At 30.9% G+C, this 15,897-nt stretch overlaps 2 protein-coding genes across 2 annotated transcripts; one reads left to right on the top strand and one right to left on the bottom strand.

The window, feature by feature from the left end:
* Nucleotides 1-2,179: 2,179 nt before the first annotated feature.
* LOC120091042 (inositol-tetrakisphosphate 1-kinase 1-like) lies at nt 2,180-4,170 on the top strand. The gene has a single exon (XM_039048843.1). It carries the CDS (start codon nt 2,506-2,508, stop codon nt 3,583-3,585), a length of 1,080 nt encoding a protein of 359 aa, XP_038904771.1. The 5' UTR covers nt 2,180-2,505; the 3' UTR covers nt 3,586-4,170.
* Nucleotides 4,171-5,736: 1,566 nt separating this feature from the next.
* On the bottom strand, nt 5,737-11,502 carry LOC120091043 (UDP-N-acetylglucosamine transferase subunit ALG14 homolog). Its single transcript, XM_039048844.1, has 6 exons — nt 11,142-11,502; nt 10,013-10,180; nt 9,803-9,942; nt 6,512-6,658; nt 6,356-6,415; nt 5,737-6,264 (listed from the first exon to the last, which is right to left on the bottom strand). The coding sequence occupies exons 2-6, from the start codon at nt 10,155-10,157 to the stop codon at nt 6,088-6,090; spliced, it is 669 nt and encodes a 222-aa protein (XP_038904772.1). The 5' UTR covers nt 10,158-10,180; nt 11,142-11,502; the 3' UTR covers nt 5,737-6,087.
* Between the last annotated feature and the right edge of the window lie 4,395 nt (nt 11,503-15,897).

Here is a 15,897-nt window from a genome sequence, read left to right as displayed (position 1 = left end):
AAAATTATAAATTTAGTCTTTAAACTTTTGAATGTTTTAAATTTAGGAATTTGTTAGATACAAATTGATAATTTAAAGTTATATTAGGTATAAAATTAATATTTATATATCATAAAACAATTAGTTTTTAAAAATTTTGATTTTATCTATAATCTATTAGACATAAAATTAAAAGTTTGATTTAATAGATAATTGAAAGCTTAAAAAAACTATTACTCATTCTTAAAATTTGAAGACCATATCTCAAAACTAAGAACAAAAACTTACCATTAGATCTATACAAAATGATCTAAAATTTTCAAATAGATAATTGTATTTTTAAAATAAAAAATGTTAAATTTGGACGCATAATAATACTTGGCCGTTGACATTAAAAAAATAAAAACAAAAAATAAAATCCAACCTTCAACTCATAAATTTTAATATTTTTTTAACAGAAAAACCTTTTGGAGAATGAATAAATTTGACAACAAAAAAAATTGAAAATTAGATTTGAATATCAATTTGGTTTCTTAATTTTATTTCATTTATTCTATAATTCTAAATGCAATGTTTTGTTCCATTTTGATCTAACAATTTTCAAAATATTTATTTTAGTCTCTATAATTAAATATTAAAAAAAGAACCATTTTATCAATATAGTTCAATAATTATGAAATCGTAATTTAGAGATCGAGCAATCAACTTTAAATACTAATGTGTTAATATGAGTATGTATTTCGAGTAAAATTTAATGTTTGAGATGCGTCATCCACAAACCATTATTGAATTTACAAAAGAAAATTTAAAAAAACAAAAGTTTACTATGCAAAAAAAATAAATGTTAAATTACAATGTTAGTACCTGAAATTTCAATTTTGTGTAAAAAAAAAAAAAGTTAATTTTAAACTTTCAATTTTGTATCACTAAACTTCCAACTTTCAATTTTATGTCTAATAGGTTATTGACCTAATATTTTTAAAATTTACGAATCTATTAAACACGAATTGAAAGTTTAATGATTTAAAAGATAGAAAATTCAAATTTTTGTATGATGGATTAATTAATCTAAAAAAAATATTGAATATTTGAAAGTTGAATAACTTATGAGCTACTTTTTAAAGTTCAAAAATCTATTAAAAATGGTCATAAAAGTTTAGGAATAAATTTTTAATTTAACTATGGATAAATTTAAAAATAGATTTAGACTAAAATTTTTAGTCATTGAAACTATATTTTTTGTATCTATTTTTGAACTTTAAGAAGTATCGGATATATTCTTAGAATTTCAATTTCATTTTTAATAAGACATATTCAAAATTTTTAAATATTGACTAATCTATTATATATGAATTAAAATTTTAGGTTTACTAGAATCTTCAAACTTTCAATTTTGTGCTTAATAGATCTAGGAGATAAAAAAATATATAAAGTTTAATGACTAAATTTATAATTTAAAATTGGTTAAATTACAAACTTGGTCTTAGTTTGGAGAAAGTTAAAATTTAGTTCTTATAATTTGACAAAGTTAAAATTTAGTTCTTATAATTTGATAAAACCACATAAATTATACATATAATTTTATAAAATCCTAATAAATAACCTATCAGTTTGATAAAACTGTAGGGACCAATTTTTAATTATAAATTGTATGGACTAAATTCTAAGTTTCTAAACCATATGGACCAAATTTGTAATTTAAATCCTTAAAATTAAAACCTCAAATTTGTAATTTAATTATAGATTATATTTGAGTTTTGGAGTCATCCTACATAATCCTAATCCCAAACCTATTATTTTGATTAAATTTTTCTTTAAAGTTTTAAAGTTTTAAAGTTCATTGGTATTGTTAAGCTCGCCAAGACTAGCTCTTCTAGACGAAACTATTACAGTTTAGGAAACAAGAATTTATCCTTTGTGGATTGAAACAAATTCGGTGATTCTCTTAAACCTATTTGAAGTTTAGGAGTGTTTCAATAACGAAGTCAAAGCGTTTCTTGATGACATTCAAGCTTTTCATCGACGAGACATTGTTTTAGGCTTTTTTTTTTTCTACGAATATGTAATTCCATTCTCACATTCTAGCGTGTAATGTACGGCGAGCCAGCGTCTCTGCTATTTGGCTTGAAGATCACTCATGGATAGATGTTGTTGTGTNTTTGAAAACAAAAAATACAGATTTCTATTTACTGGTGTCGGTTATTTTATCATTGCCTTTGCATCATCTCCTTCCTCTAAGCCCTAGTTGAAGCTATATATACCCTTCTCGGCTCCTTCCAATCACTACGCTCTTTACGATTTTCCATATTCTTCGGTTTCAAAAGCTTTGTTCTTCGTTTCCTCCTTAATTCCTTCAACACCCAAACCCTAGATTTCCAAGAAATTACAGACCTTTTGTTGGGTTTTCGATTTGCGTTCTGTTCTATTGAATGTGAATCTTGTTATGCGAGTTCTTCTTTTCTTGTTTTGATGAGCGTCGTGTTCTTTGTTTCTACTTCTTAGTGTTCTTTGTTTGTTGGGTTATCAATGGAAGAACGTAGATTTTGTATAGGCTATGCTCTGGCTCCCAAGAAACGACATAGCTTCATTCAGGACTCGTTAGTCACTCTCGCGGCGTCTCGAGGGATCGATCTTGTTCGAATTGACACTGACCAGCCACTTCTTGATCAAGGTCCATTTGATTGCATTCTCCACAAGTTTTACGGCGAGGATTGGAGGAAGCAGTTGGTGGAATTTAGAGTTAAGAACCCTAATGCTTTCATCTTGGACTCACCGGATTCGATTGAGAGACTTCACAACCGGATTTCGATGCTTCAAGTTGTTTCCGAGTTGAAGATTGATAACCCGGATGAATCATTTGGGATCCCTAAGCAGATTGTGATTTACGATAAGGAGACTTTGTTTGATCGGCAGGCTTGGGAGGGTTTGAAGTTCCCTGTTATTGCCAAGCCGTTAGTGGCTGATGGTAGCGCTAAATCTCACAAAATGGCTCTCGTATTCAACCATGATTGTTTGAACAAACTTAAGCCTCCGATTGTCTTGCAGGAGTTTGTGAATCATGGGGGTGTTATCTTTAAGGTTTACGTTGTTGGGCAGTATGTGAAATGTGTGAAGAGGAAGTCTCTCCCCGACGAACCGGAAGCGAAATTGGGGAATGTAGATGGATTGTTGTCATTCTCACAGGTCTCTAATATGACCCCTCGTGAGAAAATTGATGATAAATACTACAAGATGATGCAGCTCGATGATACAGAGATGCCACCTTTGAGTTTCGTCACCGATATCGCGAGAGGGTTGCGACGCTCCATGAACTTGAATCTTTTCAACTTTGACGTGATTCGGGACTCAAAAATCGGGACTCGGTACCTTATAATTGACATTAACTATTTCCCTGGGTATGCCAAAATGCCGGGTTATGAGAAGGTTTTGACAGATTTCTTCTGTGATTTAGCACAGAAGAAAGAGGCATTGAACAATCCTGACAAGAAGGATGATGTTCAAGACAAGATTGGTTGTGATCAAGAAACAAGAAAGATTCGTAGTGATGAGGATGATGGAGACCAATCAGTTGACAGGGAAAAGGAAGAAACCGCTGTTCAAGATTGACCATTGTTTTGGAAGTTCTTCATTTTCAAGCCTGTTTGTGTTCTGAAGTCAGCTTGAATCTGCTCAAAACATTTGGGACATTCTGGACCGAAGTGAGTTCTATACCATTTCTTTAGAGATAGACATCATTTGTAGGTACAGAAAAGAAAAATGGGGAAATTTTCCTTTCTTTCAATTAGTTTTTAACCTCGTGACAAAATTACATTGTGTCCAGTGTTATCATGTATATTCCATCCTAATGTTACCACTGGAAATAGTTCTCAAATTACATTAGTTCTACTACTGATGATGAGATATATGGAGGTCAAATTGTATCTTGAGGCTTAATCTTTTCCTCTTTCTAGGATGTTTTTCTAGCTCATGGATTTTGAATCTTTTAGTGAATTCAATTACTGATTTTTTTTCTCAGAGAAGTTCTAGTATCATATCATCTTCTTTGTGGTTGGTGTATTGTTGTAATAGAATGCAATGCAAATGCATTGGTGTTTTAGGAGAATAAGAAATCCTTTACAAACTAATTGTAGAACCTGCTTTGAGATGATCTGCCAAGGGAATGAAGCATGAATAATAAGTGTAGCTTGTTTCGATTTCGTTTATGATACATTTTGCTTCTGAATCTGATTTTTTGGGAAGTTTGGAAATCAGGATGATCCTTTGTATGTGTAAACATTGCGTCTTTTCTTCACTTTGCTTCTGATTCCTTTCTCTAAAGCTGTTCTTACCGATTACAATTTCGGTTTAGAACCTGAATTTTTCCCGTGTTGAGTATGCTGATTAGGAAATGAGTTAAAATAGACAGAATGGATCTATATAGTGCAAATCTTTTCTTAAAAGTTCTTTGATTTGATTTTCATTAGTTAAGCATTCTGTGGAGGAGGTTTGATTGCTTGGATGTTCTTGGATCCATATTCGTACGTCACACATTCTGAAATGTAATCGGGCTTTTGAATGGTCGATAACGAGTGGGAAGGGAACTGTTGGGGGTATACTATAGGCATTTTGTTCATTCCATCGATTATCATCCTCTTTGCATATTGTTTCCAATCAGATGGAAAAGGAATTGGAATAAGAATATATGCATAATTCAAATTTGCTTTTGTTCTTGTGGTTTTAAACCTGTTGATAGAAATGGCTCGAACATTGTTGTAGAAAATGTGCTATAACTCTGTAGCCTCGTTGAAAAGTATTGGGACAAATTCCCTTCCGAAAGGTAGTTGGCCACTTGATTTAAGCGCTTTTTTTTTTTTTTTTTTTTGGTATATAAAAAATATCTAAGAGAAATTTGTTTAGCTTTAATGTTGCCAGTACACTTTGAAATTTGTTTAAAAAAATAACATTTCATATGCAAATTTGTGAATTTCAAATTTTACAAGTTAAACGAAACTTTATTTAGAGTTTATGGAGTGGAAACATATTTCATATATATATTTATATACACACACGTATGTATGTATATTTATTTATCGGGTGTTATTGACGTTGTAGTTTCTTTTATTTAATGCATGAAAAGTCAATGAGAAAATTGAGAAAAATCTTTGTTCCTTTGTTGGATACGTCTTTTTTTTTTTTTTTCCTCTTCTTTTTCCGAATTATCATTATTAAGAGTAAATTCCATTGGGAGGGCAAAATTTCCTTAGAAAAGAAGAAAAACCACAGAAACGAAGAGGATAAAGATTATCCATTTAATATGTTTATCAACATTATAAGAGTTTTGGCATCCACATAAAGAATCATTCATATTCCTAATATATTTTATGAGTATTGATGAAGTATAAAACGTGTTGGTAAAAAACATGACACCACAACATTATAGACACGTTTGATTTCATACTTATAAATTTTTTAATTTTAATGTAAATAGTCTACTTTTAATTTTGAATGTCATAGTTAACCTAATTATTTTATTCGTCTTGATAAGTAACTTAAATGTTAATAATCTTATGAATGGCAAATAAAATTCTTTCACAATCTAGTCATGTCAATATCATCATGCCTATTTGGATTGACTTTCTGAAAATTTAAAATTATCCAAACAGACTGAGCTCTTCAAAGTTATGTGAAATCTACCCAACAAAATGATAAATTAGACAGAAATTCAACTTTGTTACCATACTATCATAAATGTGAGGTATTCACATAAACTCAATGAAAGTCAATCCAAACATAACTAGATAGATAAGTCGTCAATTATTCTTCCAAATGTTAAGAAGTATGAACAGAGACTATAAGACTACACTTAAACCAAGAAACGAAAAGAATAATAACTCCATGAAAAACTTTACAGATACAACACTCCACAAAAGTGAGATTTACTACTTTGCAAGTTGAAAAATCTATCTCAAACACAAAAACATAACCTTGTCAAAACTGTTATGGCGACAGAAATTTGACAACTTTTTTCCTATATGTTACATTTCAAAGCTGCATATGACAAATTCAGACAAGATTTTAGCTGCAGGAACCATAAAATTTATACTTATCTGTATGGAATTCCACTGTCAACTACATGAGACAACCGACGTAGTGAGCGCGGGGATATATCCTTTGAAGTTGTGGCCATTGCACAAAGAACTGATCAGCCATGTATAGCTTGTATAAAATCAAGCCACTTAGTGATAACCTCTTCACTCTTGCAATGCTTTCCACATAAAAAATTGAAGACCATCTAATTCCTAGAACCTGCATTTAGATTCCATCAACGTTATCCTCTACAAATCATATATCTTGGAAATGAAAAAAGCAAAAGAATGCAGTTCAATTACTATGGAACCTTGAATATGAATGCAATTACGCATAGTGGGATACAGGTACCAGGGCCATTGCAGAGAATCTGAAACAAAACAGAACTGGTCAAAGAAAACACACGACAATAGGTTCTCTACAGCAAAAGAGGTCATATAACTTGCAGATTGATAGAAAGAAATACCACTTGAGGTTTAATTTTAAGCATTAGCCAGAGTGCGTGCAATGTGGCAATTAAAGTTGTCCAAACAGAAGTGAAATATGATTGTCCTACTTCCCTACTTCTGTAGATCTGCATGAACTGTGCAATCTTGTCTACCTCAGCCCCAGTCTGCAATAAGCGCCAATATTAGCAGAACTTGTAAATTATATGAAAGAGAGAATAAAACTAAATATCCCAAAATATTGTTAGAACTGAATCTAGTTTAACTCGTGTCAACATGACTCATGAGCATAGTTCAACTATACTTGACATACACTCCTTCTCTTGATGTCAGAGGTTCATATTTCTATACTCCACATTTGTTGACCTCGGAGATGATAAACATAGTATTGTATTGTTGATGGTAACATCCATAATGTTCATCTGACCCTTTGAGTTTTCGTTTTCAAACGATCAATAAGGTTGGAGGTTTAAAGCTCTATACTCCACATTTGTCGTGCTTAGAGAGAGGGTAATAAACATATTATTGTTGATGGCGACATCCATAATGTTCAGGTAACTCTTTGAGTTATCGTTTTCAAACAATCGATAATGTACAAGAGAAAAAATAATGCCAAAAATCATTGAATTAAAAGAAAGAACAACAGAAATTTCTAAGGACAGCGCATCAATTCATTTTTATCCAAGTTTCCGGTGTTATTTCTGAGAATAAGGGGAGAGTGTAGCCTACTAAATGAAGAAAACTAACTGGCTCAAGCTTGGATGATAACCCTACTACTGATTCACAAAGTTCCATGAGAATACTATAACTAATTTTCTAAAAGCGTTTCACAGTTGATACTTTTTTCCACAGCTACCAAATATATTTATTTATTTGCTTCTTGTACTTTGCTTTAAAAAGAAAAAGCTGAAGTTTGAGTGTCTGATTCGTAGAATATCACCAATTCCTAAGTAAAGTGAACTCTTCAATTCTTGAACATGTTTTTACCAGAATTCAAGTTATGGTTCTCAAGGATTGGTCAACGTCTTCCATCTGTCCATTTGTTAGTGATTGATAATATGATCTAGATTGAAGCTAAGATCCTACCTTCTTGGAACCAAAGACAATTTTTTATTGAACTAATGAAAAGAGATTAATGCTCAAAGATACAAAGTGCTAAAGGAGTGAAAACAAAGAAATAAAAGTGATTACAATGAAAAAGAAAAACAGAAAATAATCAAAAAGGAATTTTGAAGGAGATGAACACCAAAGAGATGCTTTGAGATGAGCTGATTAAAAATGGGCTGACCACGAAACAAATGTCTTGAAAAATCCTCTAATGTCTTTCCGGCCATAGTTCAGAAATCAATGCCTTAACAACATTGACTCATAATAAGTGAGACTAAGAGGGCAATTTGTACCAACAATCTTGAGAAAAAGAGCAATGGAAGGAAATAGGAAAACTTAATGAGTTTTCAGCAATAGGTATGTTTGGTCCTTGTAATTTCAAAATGTATCCTTTTAGTTCTCGAGTTTTTAAGAATAGGTTTAAAAAGTCTCTAAGTAATTTTTTTTTTAATTATTTTGATCTTTAAATGTCGACATTACATTTTAAATTAAAAATAGAGAAGTGTGCACCACCATGTGTACCGCGCTGAAAGAATCTCAGGTTCTTGACTCCATTTCTGGGAATTAGGCTCCCTTTTCTAGTGTCTCAACCACCATGAACGAGTCTTGGCCGCAGTGAGATTAGACAGGTTCGCCTTCTCCACCAAGATTCTTGGTCATGACCTATAACCTAGAGATCTCAAACTAGATTACCAACCACACGACTTTAGATTTGCTAGCTCGAACATTCTCGAAAACTAATCAGGAAGTACCAACTTGAAGGCGAAAAGAAGATGGGCATGAAAAGTTAAGGGAAAATGGTTGAGTTTTCAACTTGAAGCGAAAAAGAAAGTTGTAAAGGAAAAATGTTGGTTTTTATGACCTAAAAGTTTTAGGCCCACAAGTCAAAGGTTCATGTCTTGCATGTGCTTGCATATATACCAACCCTAGTAGTGGAATTACTTACCGTGATTTTTAATACTCACTCTTTTCATAAACCATTATTTAGGCAAAGGCAAGGACATGCTTGCGATTAGCAAAGATTGTTGGAAAGGGCCATGAGAGATCGGATGGGCATGATTTATTTTTCGCTTACACTTTTCGTTTTTTTTTTTTTTTTTTTTTTAACACTTCTTTTATTGTTTCGTCGAATGGAACTTTGGTCTTTAAGACTTGTGAATGGTCTTTATGTTTCTTTTTCTCCTTGAAGTTTAAAATGTGAGTTTCTTATATTTTGATTGTTTTCAAGATCCCAAATAAAGGATTATTACACTAATAATTAATTCATTTCTATCTAAAGTTAAAATCCTATCAAGTCTTTGAAGTTTTCTTTATGTATGTAGTAGCAATTCTATTTAGAATGTGTCGGAAGTTGGGTCATATATGATGTTAATCTTTTACCTCCTATCAGTGGTGATTAGTCATTTGAGAAACAAGGTTGAGAATTCTCATTTCAACACCTAAAGTATGTGCATTTTATCTTTTCCTCCTTCCAGTGGTGGACTAAACTCTCAATGTTCATCTTCAAGGGGATAATATATTTATCCTTAAACAAAATTCCTTCTTGCTTCAGTTCTATGTTTCTAGAACAGTATCAAGTGTGTTCACACTCAAGGCAGCATTTAATAAGCAATGCACAAAGAAAGAGACAAACTTTTCTTTGCACTACTAGAGATAGGTTACAACAGAGGTAGAACAAAGAATGGAGGAGGGGACAACTGCGCCTTCTTATTTCATCTTGATTTTCTTTGTATATTTATTTTATATAAAATTTAAAATAAAACTTAAATTAAATAAAATAAAAATAAAGGTTAAGATTTTAGAATTTTCACTATAATTTCCATGAGGGTATCTAACATTATTCCCATCCTTATAAAATATTTTTGGCTCCACCCAAGGGCCACGGTCACATTTATGTTTTTGTAGGGTATCTAAGATTATTCCCATCCTAATAAAACATTTTGGCTCCACCCAAGGGCCACGATCACACTTATGTTTTTATCGCATTGCTAAAATTTTAAGGATCATTTTCATTTTAGGGAACCCAGTTTCAGCCTCAGTCCAAGTTCCACAACCCAAAGCAACGCATAGACCAATATCCCTACTGTCCTACCCAATAAAGCTTCTAGTTTTGTCATAAGATTGACAAATGAAACACCCTGGCCATACCATCCTCCCTCCTTTACTCACTCAGACAAGAGAAGTTGAAGACCTTGAAATTGTACCTTATCGGCCAGTTGGTTTTCATATGTACGAGCTTTTTGAAGACTCATGTTATCGGTAGCAGCAGCAATGTAAAATCTTGGAGAAAACAAGTCCTTCTGCAGCACAGACAACACATTGAGCATCTCCGCCGTGTGACCTCCTACATATCCAACAATCAGGGCAATTACACGAATAACTCTACAAGTCAATGAAATTGATGGCTATCTGACCTGAGCCTAAAACAATGAGGGTACTAACAGGTCCCAAACTTTTGTTTCGAAGAGGTCTACCACTCCAATATATAACGTAAAGAACACGGCTCAAAATCAAGCTGACACTGAGAATTACAGTAGCGATAGTAACACTAGAATCCATCAAGAGAAACAAACGCACAAATCCTGCCAAAAAGAAAGAGAGAGAAGATAATCAATAAAGTAGAATAGAGATTAAAAGAGGCTGTACTACCTTGATTTTCTCCTATGCTATAAGTGAAATAAAAGTTCACATGATCAATATTAGAATTCAGAGTTTCATATAAGCCCTCCAAACTTTAAGTCACATCGACCTCTACCTATTTTTACCCATGGCCTCAACACTTCTCTACAAAACTGGTTCAACCCTTGACCATAACCTCGAAGTGTGCATTGCCCATTGAAATGACTTAGCAACGTATTGGCCCTTCCCCAGGTTCCTCACTACTTGCTTCTATAGACTCATCACATCGACCCTTAACCATTTTTATCCAATGCCACGTTGCTCCTTTAGCATGGTGACATATCACCCCTCGACCATTTTTAAAAATGTATTGATATTCACCTTACTTTCCTTTCTCGTTAACTCTAGGTCCCCAACTCTTTTCACTAACTAGGCTCACAATCTATATCATGTTTTCCAGACATGCGTTTATCCCAATAACCACATGAACAAGCCTAACATCACAACATGCTAAATCATCACAAAAAACATCACTCGACATGCTTTAATCACATCAGAACACATAATCAATTTACAATGGCATTCAATTGATCATGTTTATCAAGCAAGTCACACAGGGATAAAAATATGCAACAAACAATAAGTAGACTCAACTAGTGAAAACTCCTTATTGTAAGTGCTGCTAAAGTAATATGAATTCCTAGATAAGAGAGATGATTTCCAAAGTTAGGCTCTAAACTAGAATACATTAATCAACCAAAGGATGACTAGGAGAGGATTACCAATTAATCTTATCCAAACACCTTCAACGCTTTTAAGACATTCGATCAGTCGACGAGTTTCCAAATGTTAGAACCTAATTTACAGCTCTTAAAAAAAAATAATCCAAAAGTGTCTTGAACGAGCCGTTGCACTGATTCTTACCGAAATGGCTCGGGTATTCAGATCTGAGTACCCAATCAGAGGTCACTGAAGTGTGAGTTTGCGAATCTAAAGCAGAATGACTCGTTTGCGAGTGGTTGTCAACTAACCCAAGGAGGTGTTCGCGCCGTCGACAATCTTCCGTCGTCGTGGATGCAGGTTGTGGCGTCGAGAAAATCGCACGCTGCTGCTTGACTAGATCCGCCGGAGAATTCGACGCCGCTCGTGATTGTACGCCCTCTGGTTCCTCGGTGGGTCGCACGTCGTCCCGCAAGGAGGTTGATCGCGCGCGCTGCTGGTCGCTGGAGGTGAGCGTTTCTTTTTTTTTTTTTTTAATTATAAGCTTTTTTTTTTTTTAATAAAAATCCACTTTGGGTTTTTAAACTTTTTCGTCTTCCGACTTTTAACAATTTAGTTGATAAACATTAATCGGTAACGATTTAATCTTTTAAATTTATAACAATTTAGTCCATAAATTTTAATAAATAATAATTTAGTCTTTATTATGAAAAATCTCCTTAAAATTAAGTGTTGCATTTTATTTGTAACAACCTAAGCTTTATAGGTTATAAAAATATTTGATTTTCGATCAATATAGCAATCTACATGCATAAGAAATTTCGTTAAATTTTAAGAACATTTTTCTCAGTAAAAACTAATTTGTTATAAATTACAAAGTATAAACACTAAATTGTTACTCATTAAAATTCAATGATTGAATTATTACAAATTTGAAAGTATAGAGACTAAATCGCTACAAAAAAAAATCACAGACTAAAATGATTTAAAATTTATAAACATAAATCTTCATAAGCATGTCAAAATTTTCATCGATATTTATATATTTTCATGAACGTGGCATGCATATGTGATGAATTAACATTTTTAATATATCTAAAATTTTATGAAACACAAAAATAAAAAATAAAAATAAACAACAAAATGTGCATAATGTGAATATGCTATAAAAAATAAATATTTTAACTTATTTAAAAAATGGTAGAGAAAAATATTTTTTTAGTTCCTAATTTTTAAGAATATGTGCATTTGGTCATCGATATTTCAATTTGGTCATTTTAATTCATCAATTTACAAAATAAGTTTAAAAGGTTTTTATTCTCATTTTCTAAATTATTGGATATTTTAGATTTCTTTTAAATTTTGATATGACATTTTAAAATAAAAATATATTTTTTCTCTCTCATCTCTCTTCCCATTCACTCACCTTTATCGTTCTTCTCTCTCCTCCCCTCCACGATTCTTCTCTCTTTCTCTCCCTCTTCCCCTCCCTTCACCATTCTTCCCTCTTTAGTGATCTATTTTCTTCAATAGCACGGTGTTTATATCAAGAAGTCGATCTGAAATGAAGGAATTTTAGAGAATTCGTGAATCACCACAATTGAATTCGACAACACCAACTTGCCGAGAACTTATTTTTTATTCAGTATCATTGGTTTGGTCAGAAAAAAATAAAATCGCAAGTTTTTACATGAACGTTTCACACAGTTTGTACAATTTCATAACCTTCATTTGTATCAAGTTCTGCTCATTTTTAAATCATAGAGTGCAAATCTGATAGTCGAAATGATCAGTGGCTTGTTGAAATAATTAATATGGGTACAAACATTCTCATAAAACTTAAAAGTTGTTAGAAGTTTAATCCTTCTCTACTTGATAACATGACTTATTTCATGAAAATTTAGAAGGTTTGAAGAATAAAAGAAAATGAGAGGCCAAAGGGAATGTGTCCATTAGAGAAGGGAGAGAAGAGATGAATCTGGGAAGTGTGAACGATGATGGAAGAAGGGGAGGGGAAGAGAGAGAATAGTGGATGGGAAGAGAGAAGAGAGAAAATATATTTTTTATTTAAAAATATCATATCAAAATTTAAAATAATATAAAAAATATCTAATTAGTTTAGAAAATGAGAAAAATGATCTTTTAAGCCTATTTTGTAAAATTGAGGGGGGCTAAAATGGCCAAATTGAAACCTCATGAATCAAATGCACATATTCTTGAAAGCTCGGAGACTAAAAAGGTATTTTCCCTATAATATAATTTACTAATTTAAATATGGGAAAAATCATTTGATCCTTAATGTTTTAAATTGGTTGTTTTAGTGTTTGAGTTTTTAGAAATAAAATAGGTTTAAAAGGTCTTGACAAAATTTCTAAATTCAAATATAAAATTAACGAAAATGGATATATGGCAAGATGACGTAGAAAAGAAATATAATTTTAATCTCTCTCTCCTCTCTCTTCATTTTCTCTTCATCTCTCCTCTTCTCTATCTTGTTCACTTTCTCCTCCCTCTCCATTCTCTCTCATTTTGGGTTAAATTTTTCATCTAATGAATGCTCGTTCATTTTCCTCAAATTCTCCAAAGTGACACTTTTTCTCCTTTAGGGGACGTTTGAAATGAGAGAATTGGGATGAGAATAAAAATGAGAATGGGTAAGAGATAATCTTCTTATTTGGCACAAATTTCGAAGTTTTAGATATGCATTCATTATACATATAGATGATACTCATTCAAAAGTGTGGGTTTTCTTGATGCTCACTCTTCCTCCTATTTTAATACATGAATTTATACTTTTATTTTATATTGTTTAAATTAATTAATATATGAATAATTTATAATTTAGAAAATTATAATATTTAAATTTAACTACTCGGAATTCATAAATAAATTAATTAATTATATAATAAACCGTAAAGAATCAATGCATTAATACTATTAATTCATTAATAAATTATATATGTAATTAAATTATCATTATAATTAATATGGTATGATATTATTTTTAATATTTATAATTAGTTTATACTAATTATAAATTATTTTTTAATCACAAAATGTTATATTAATGTTTTAAACTGATTTTCATTATTTTATTAATTAATACATCATATTTATATAAATTCATCAAATTGATACATTAAATGATGTGATCCAGTAACTCTAATTATAAATTACTCATTTTACAAATATTTGTAATTAATAATTTAATTAATATTATTATTTGATAGTTAAATAATTAATTTTGTTCAAAACTTTGAATTGAACTTATTGTTTATCAATTAATCGATAAAAAAATTTATAGAGATGTCTATGATTACTTTTATAAATAAAATACAAAGCTATTTTGTTACCGTAAAATTTTGATAACATTCTCATGTATAGATAAATATACTTAAGACGTTAGGTTTAACGCCCTTAATCCCACTCACAAATCCACTTCAATAGATTCTTAAGATTTTTTCTTCTCATCCCTTGATATTTTTTTGGTTTCTTTTCTGGGTTTTGTTGGGAAAATTTGAGCTCTGTTAGTTTTCTTGTTGGACTGAAAAAGTGGTGAATATGGCTTCTTCTCAAATGTTTGAAGAAAGTTGCAAAGGGGGAGGGAGGAAAGAGGAGAATGAGAGATTAAAATTATATTTTTTTTTTTCGAGTCATCTTGCCACATCATCTATTTTATCAATTTTAAGATTAAATTTAATAATTTTATTAGTAGATGGACCATTTAAACTTATTTCTGAAAATTCATAATTAAAATGGCTAATTTAAAACATCAGGGACTAAATGTACCTATTATTAAAAAAAATACATATGTATTTTTTTTTCATAATTATCTATCGAAATCAACATTTTCTCGATATTTTTATCAATATTTTTATAAAATAGAAATATTGATATTTATGTCAAATCGATATTTCGAACCTAATAACTTTAGGTTTTTCAACTCTTTTTTTTCTTTCTAATATTAGGTTTTTCAATTTTAAACTAAAGAAATCAAGTCAAAATTCTCAAAACAGTCATTCACAAATTCAAAAATTTAGTTATCTAGAACTTATTCCACTTAAACCTAATTGATCAAATTCTAGTTCTAATTAATCAGGCAGGGAGATACTAATTAAAATAGTGATAGAAAAATAGGAAAGATCGTCATCTTAGAAAATCAATGTAACACAAGACAACAAAAATATTATTCATTTTGGAGCAAAGTTCTTTGCCTCCAAATGGGAGAAATGGAAAAAATTCAAATATTAAACGTTACCTTTATATGAAGGTGAAAGATTTAAATCTCTACTTTCTTAATTGGTTGTACATTTATATATCAATTGAGCTATACTCATATGATTGATAATTATCAAATAAAGTCGACAATTAGTTGACTAAAATAAAAAAAAGATGTGATGGGTTGAAGTATTTGGTCCTTGATTTTGAGTGGAATATCAACTTTTATACCATTCTAAGTTTATATGCATTTTATCTTTCTTTTCCTTTTACTTTTAACTTTTTCCTTCAACAAAAATTGATGTGTAGGTTTTCTTAGTAGAAAATTTGAGGAGAGGAGATTCAAATATCTTACCTTTTGGTCAATAATATATATATATATATATATCTTATGCCCGTTATATTTAGGTTGACAAGATTGATAAGTAGTTGAGATCTTATTTTATGACATGTTAAATGTATAATCTACTACTTGAATGTCTCTAAAAATTAAAAAAAAAAATTGTTACTAGACATGTTGAACTTTATTTATAGGTAAGTTGAGGTTTTTATTATTATTATTTTTTTTTTGTTTGAGGAAAGTAGTAAAAAAAAGAACTAAAGTAATATCGTTTGATCTTCCCTAGAGATATTGAAGACATGTTGAAGAGTGATTTTAAAATTGTTGAAATCACTTTTATCATCTTTTAAATCCAATTTTGATTATATACAAACTACATTTAAAAGTGTAAAATTAAATATT

Source organism: Benincasa hispida, chromosome 11 (assembly GCF_009727055.1).
Source record: "Benincasa hispida cultivar B227 chromosome 11, ASM972705v1, whole genome shotgun sequence".
In the NCBI taxonomy this organism is placed as follows: domain Eukaryota; kingdom Viridiplantae; phylum Streptophyta; class Magnoliopsida; order Cucurbitales; family Cucurbitaceae; genus Benincasa; species Benincasa hispida.
The sequence above is the reverse complement of the archived record's forward strand: the minus strand, read 5'-3'. Positions and strand labels throughout refer to the sequence as shown.

Bases quoted from the DNA above. Each gene is read 5' to 3' on its own strand.
- LOC120091042 (XM_039048843.1), top strand. From the start codon at position 2,506: ATGGAAGAACGTAGATTTTGTATAGGCTATGCTCTGGCTCCCAAGAAA.
- LOC120091043 (XM_039048844.1), bottom strand. From the start codon at position 10,157: ATGGATTCTAGTGTTACTATCGCTACTGTAATTCTCAGTGTCAGCTTG. The intron at 9,943-10,012 runs GTCAGATAGCCA...TTGGATATGTAG, and splicing joins CCTCATTGTTTTAGGCTCAG to GAGGTCACACGGCGGAGATG. The intron at 6,659-9,802 runs GTACAATTTCAA...CGCTTATTGCAG, and splicing joins AAAACCAACTGGCCGATAAG to ACTGGGGCTGAGGTAGACAA.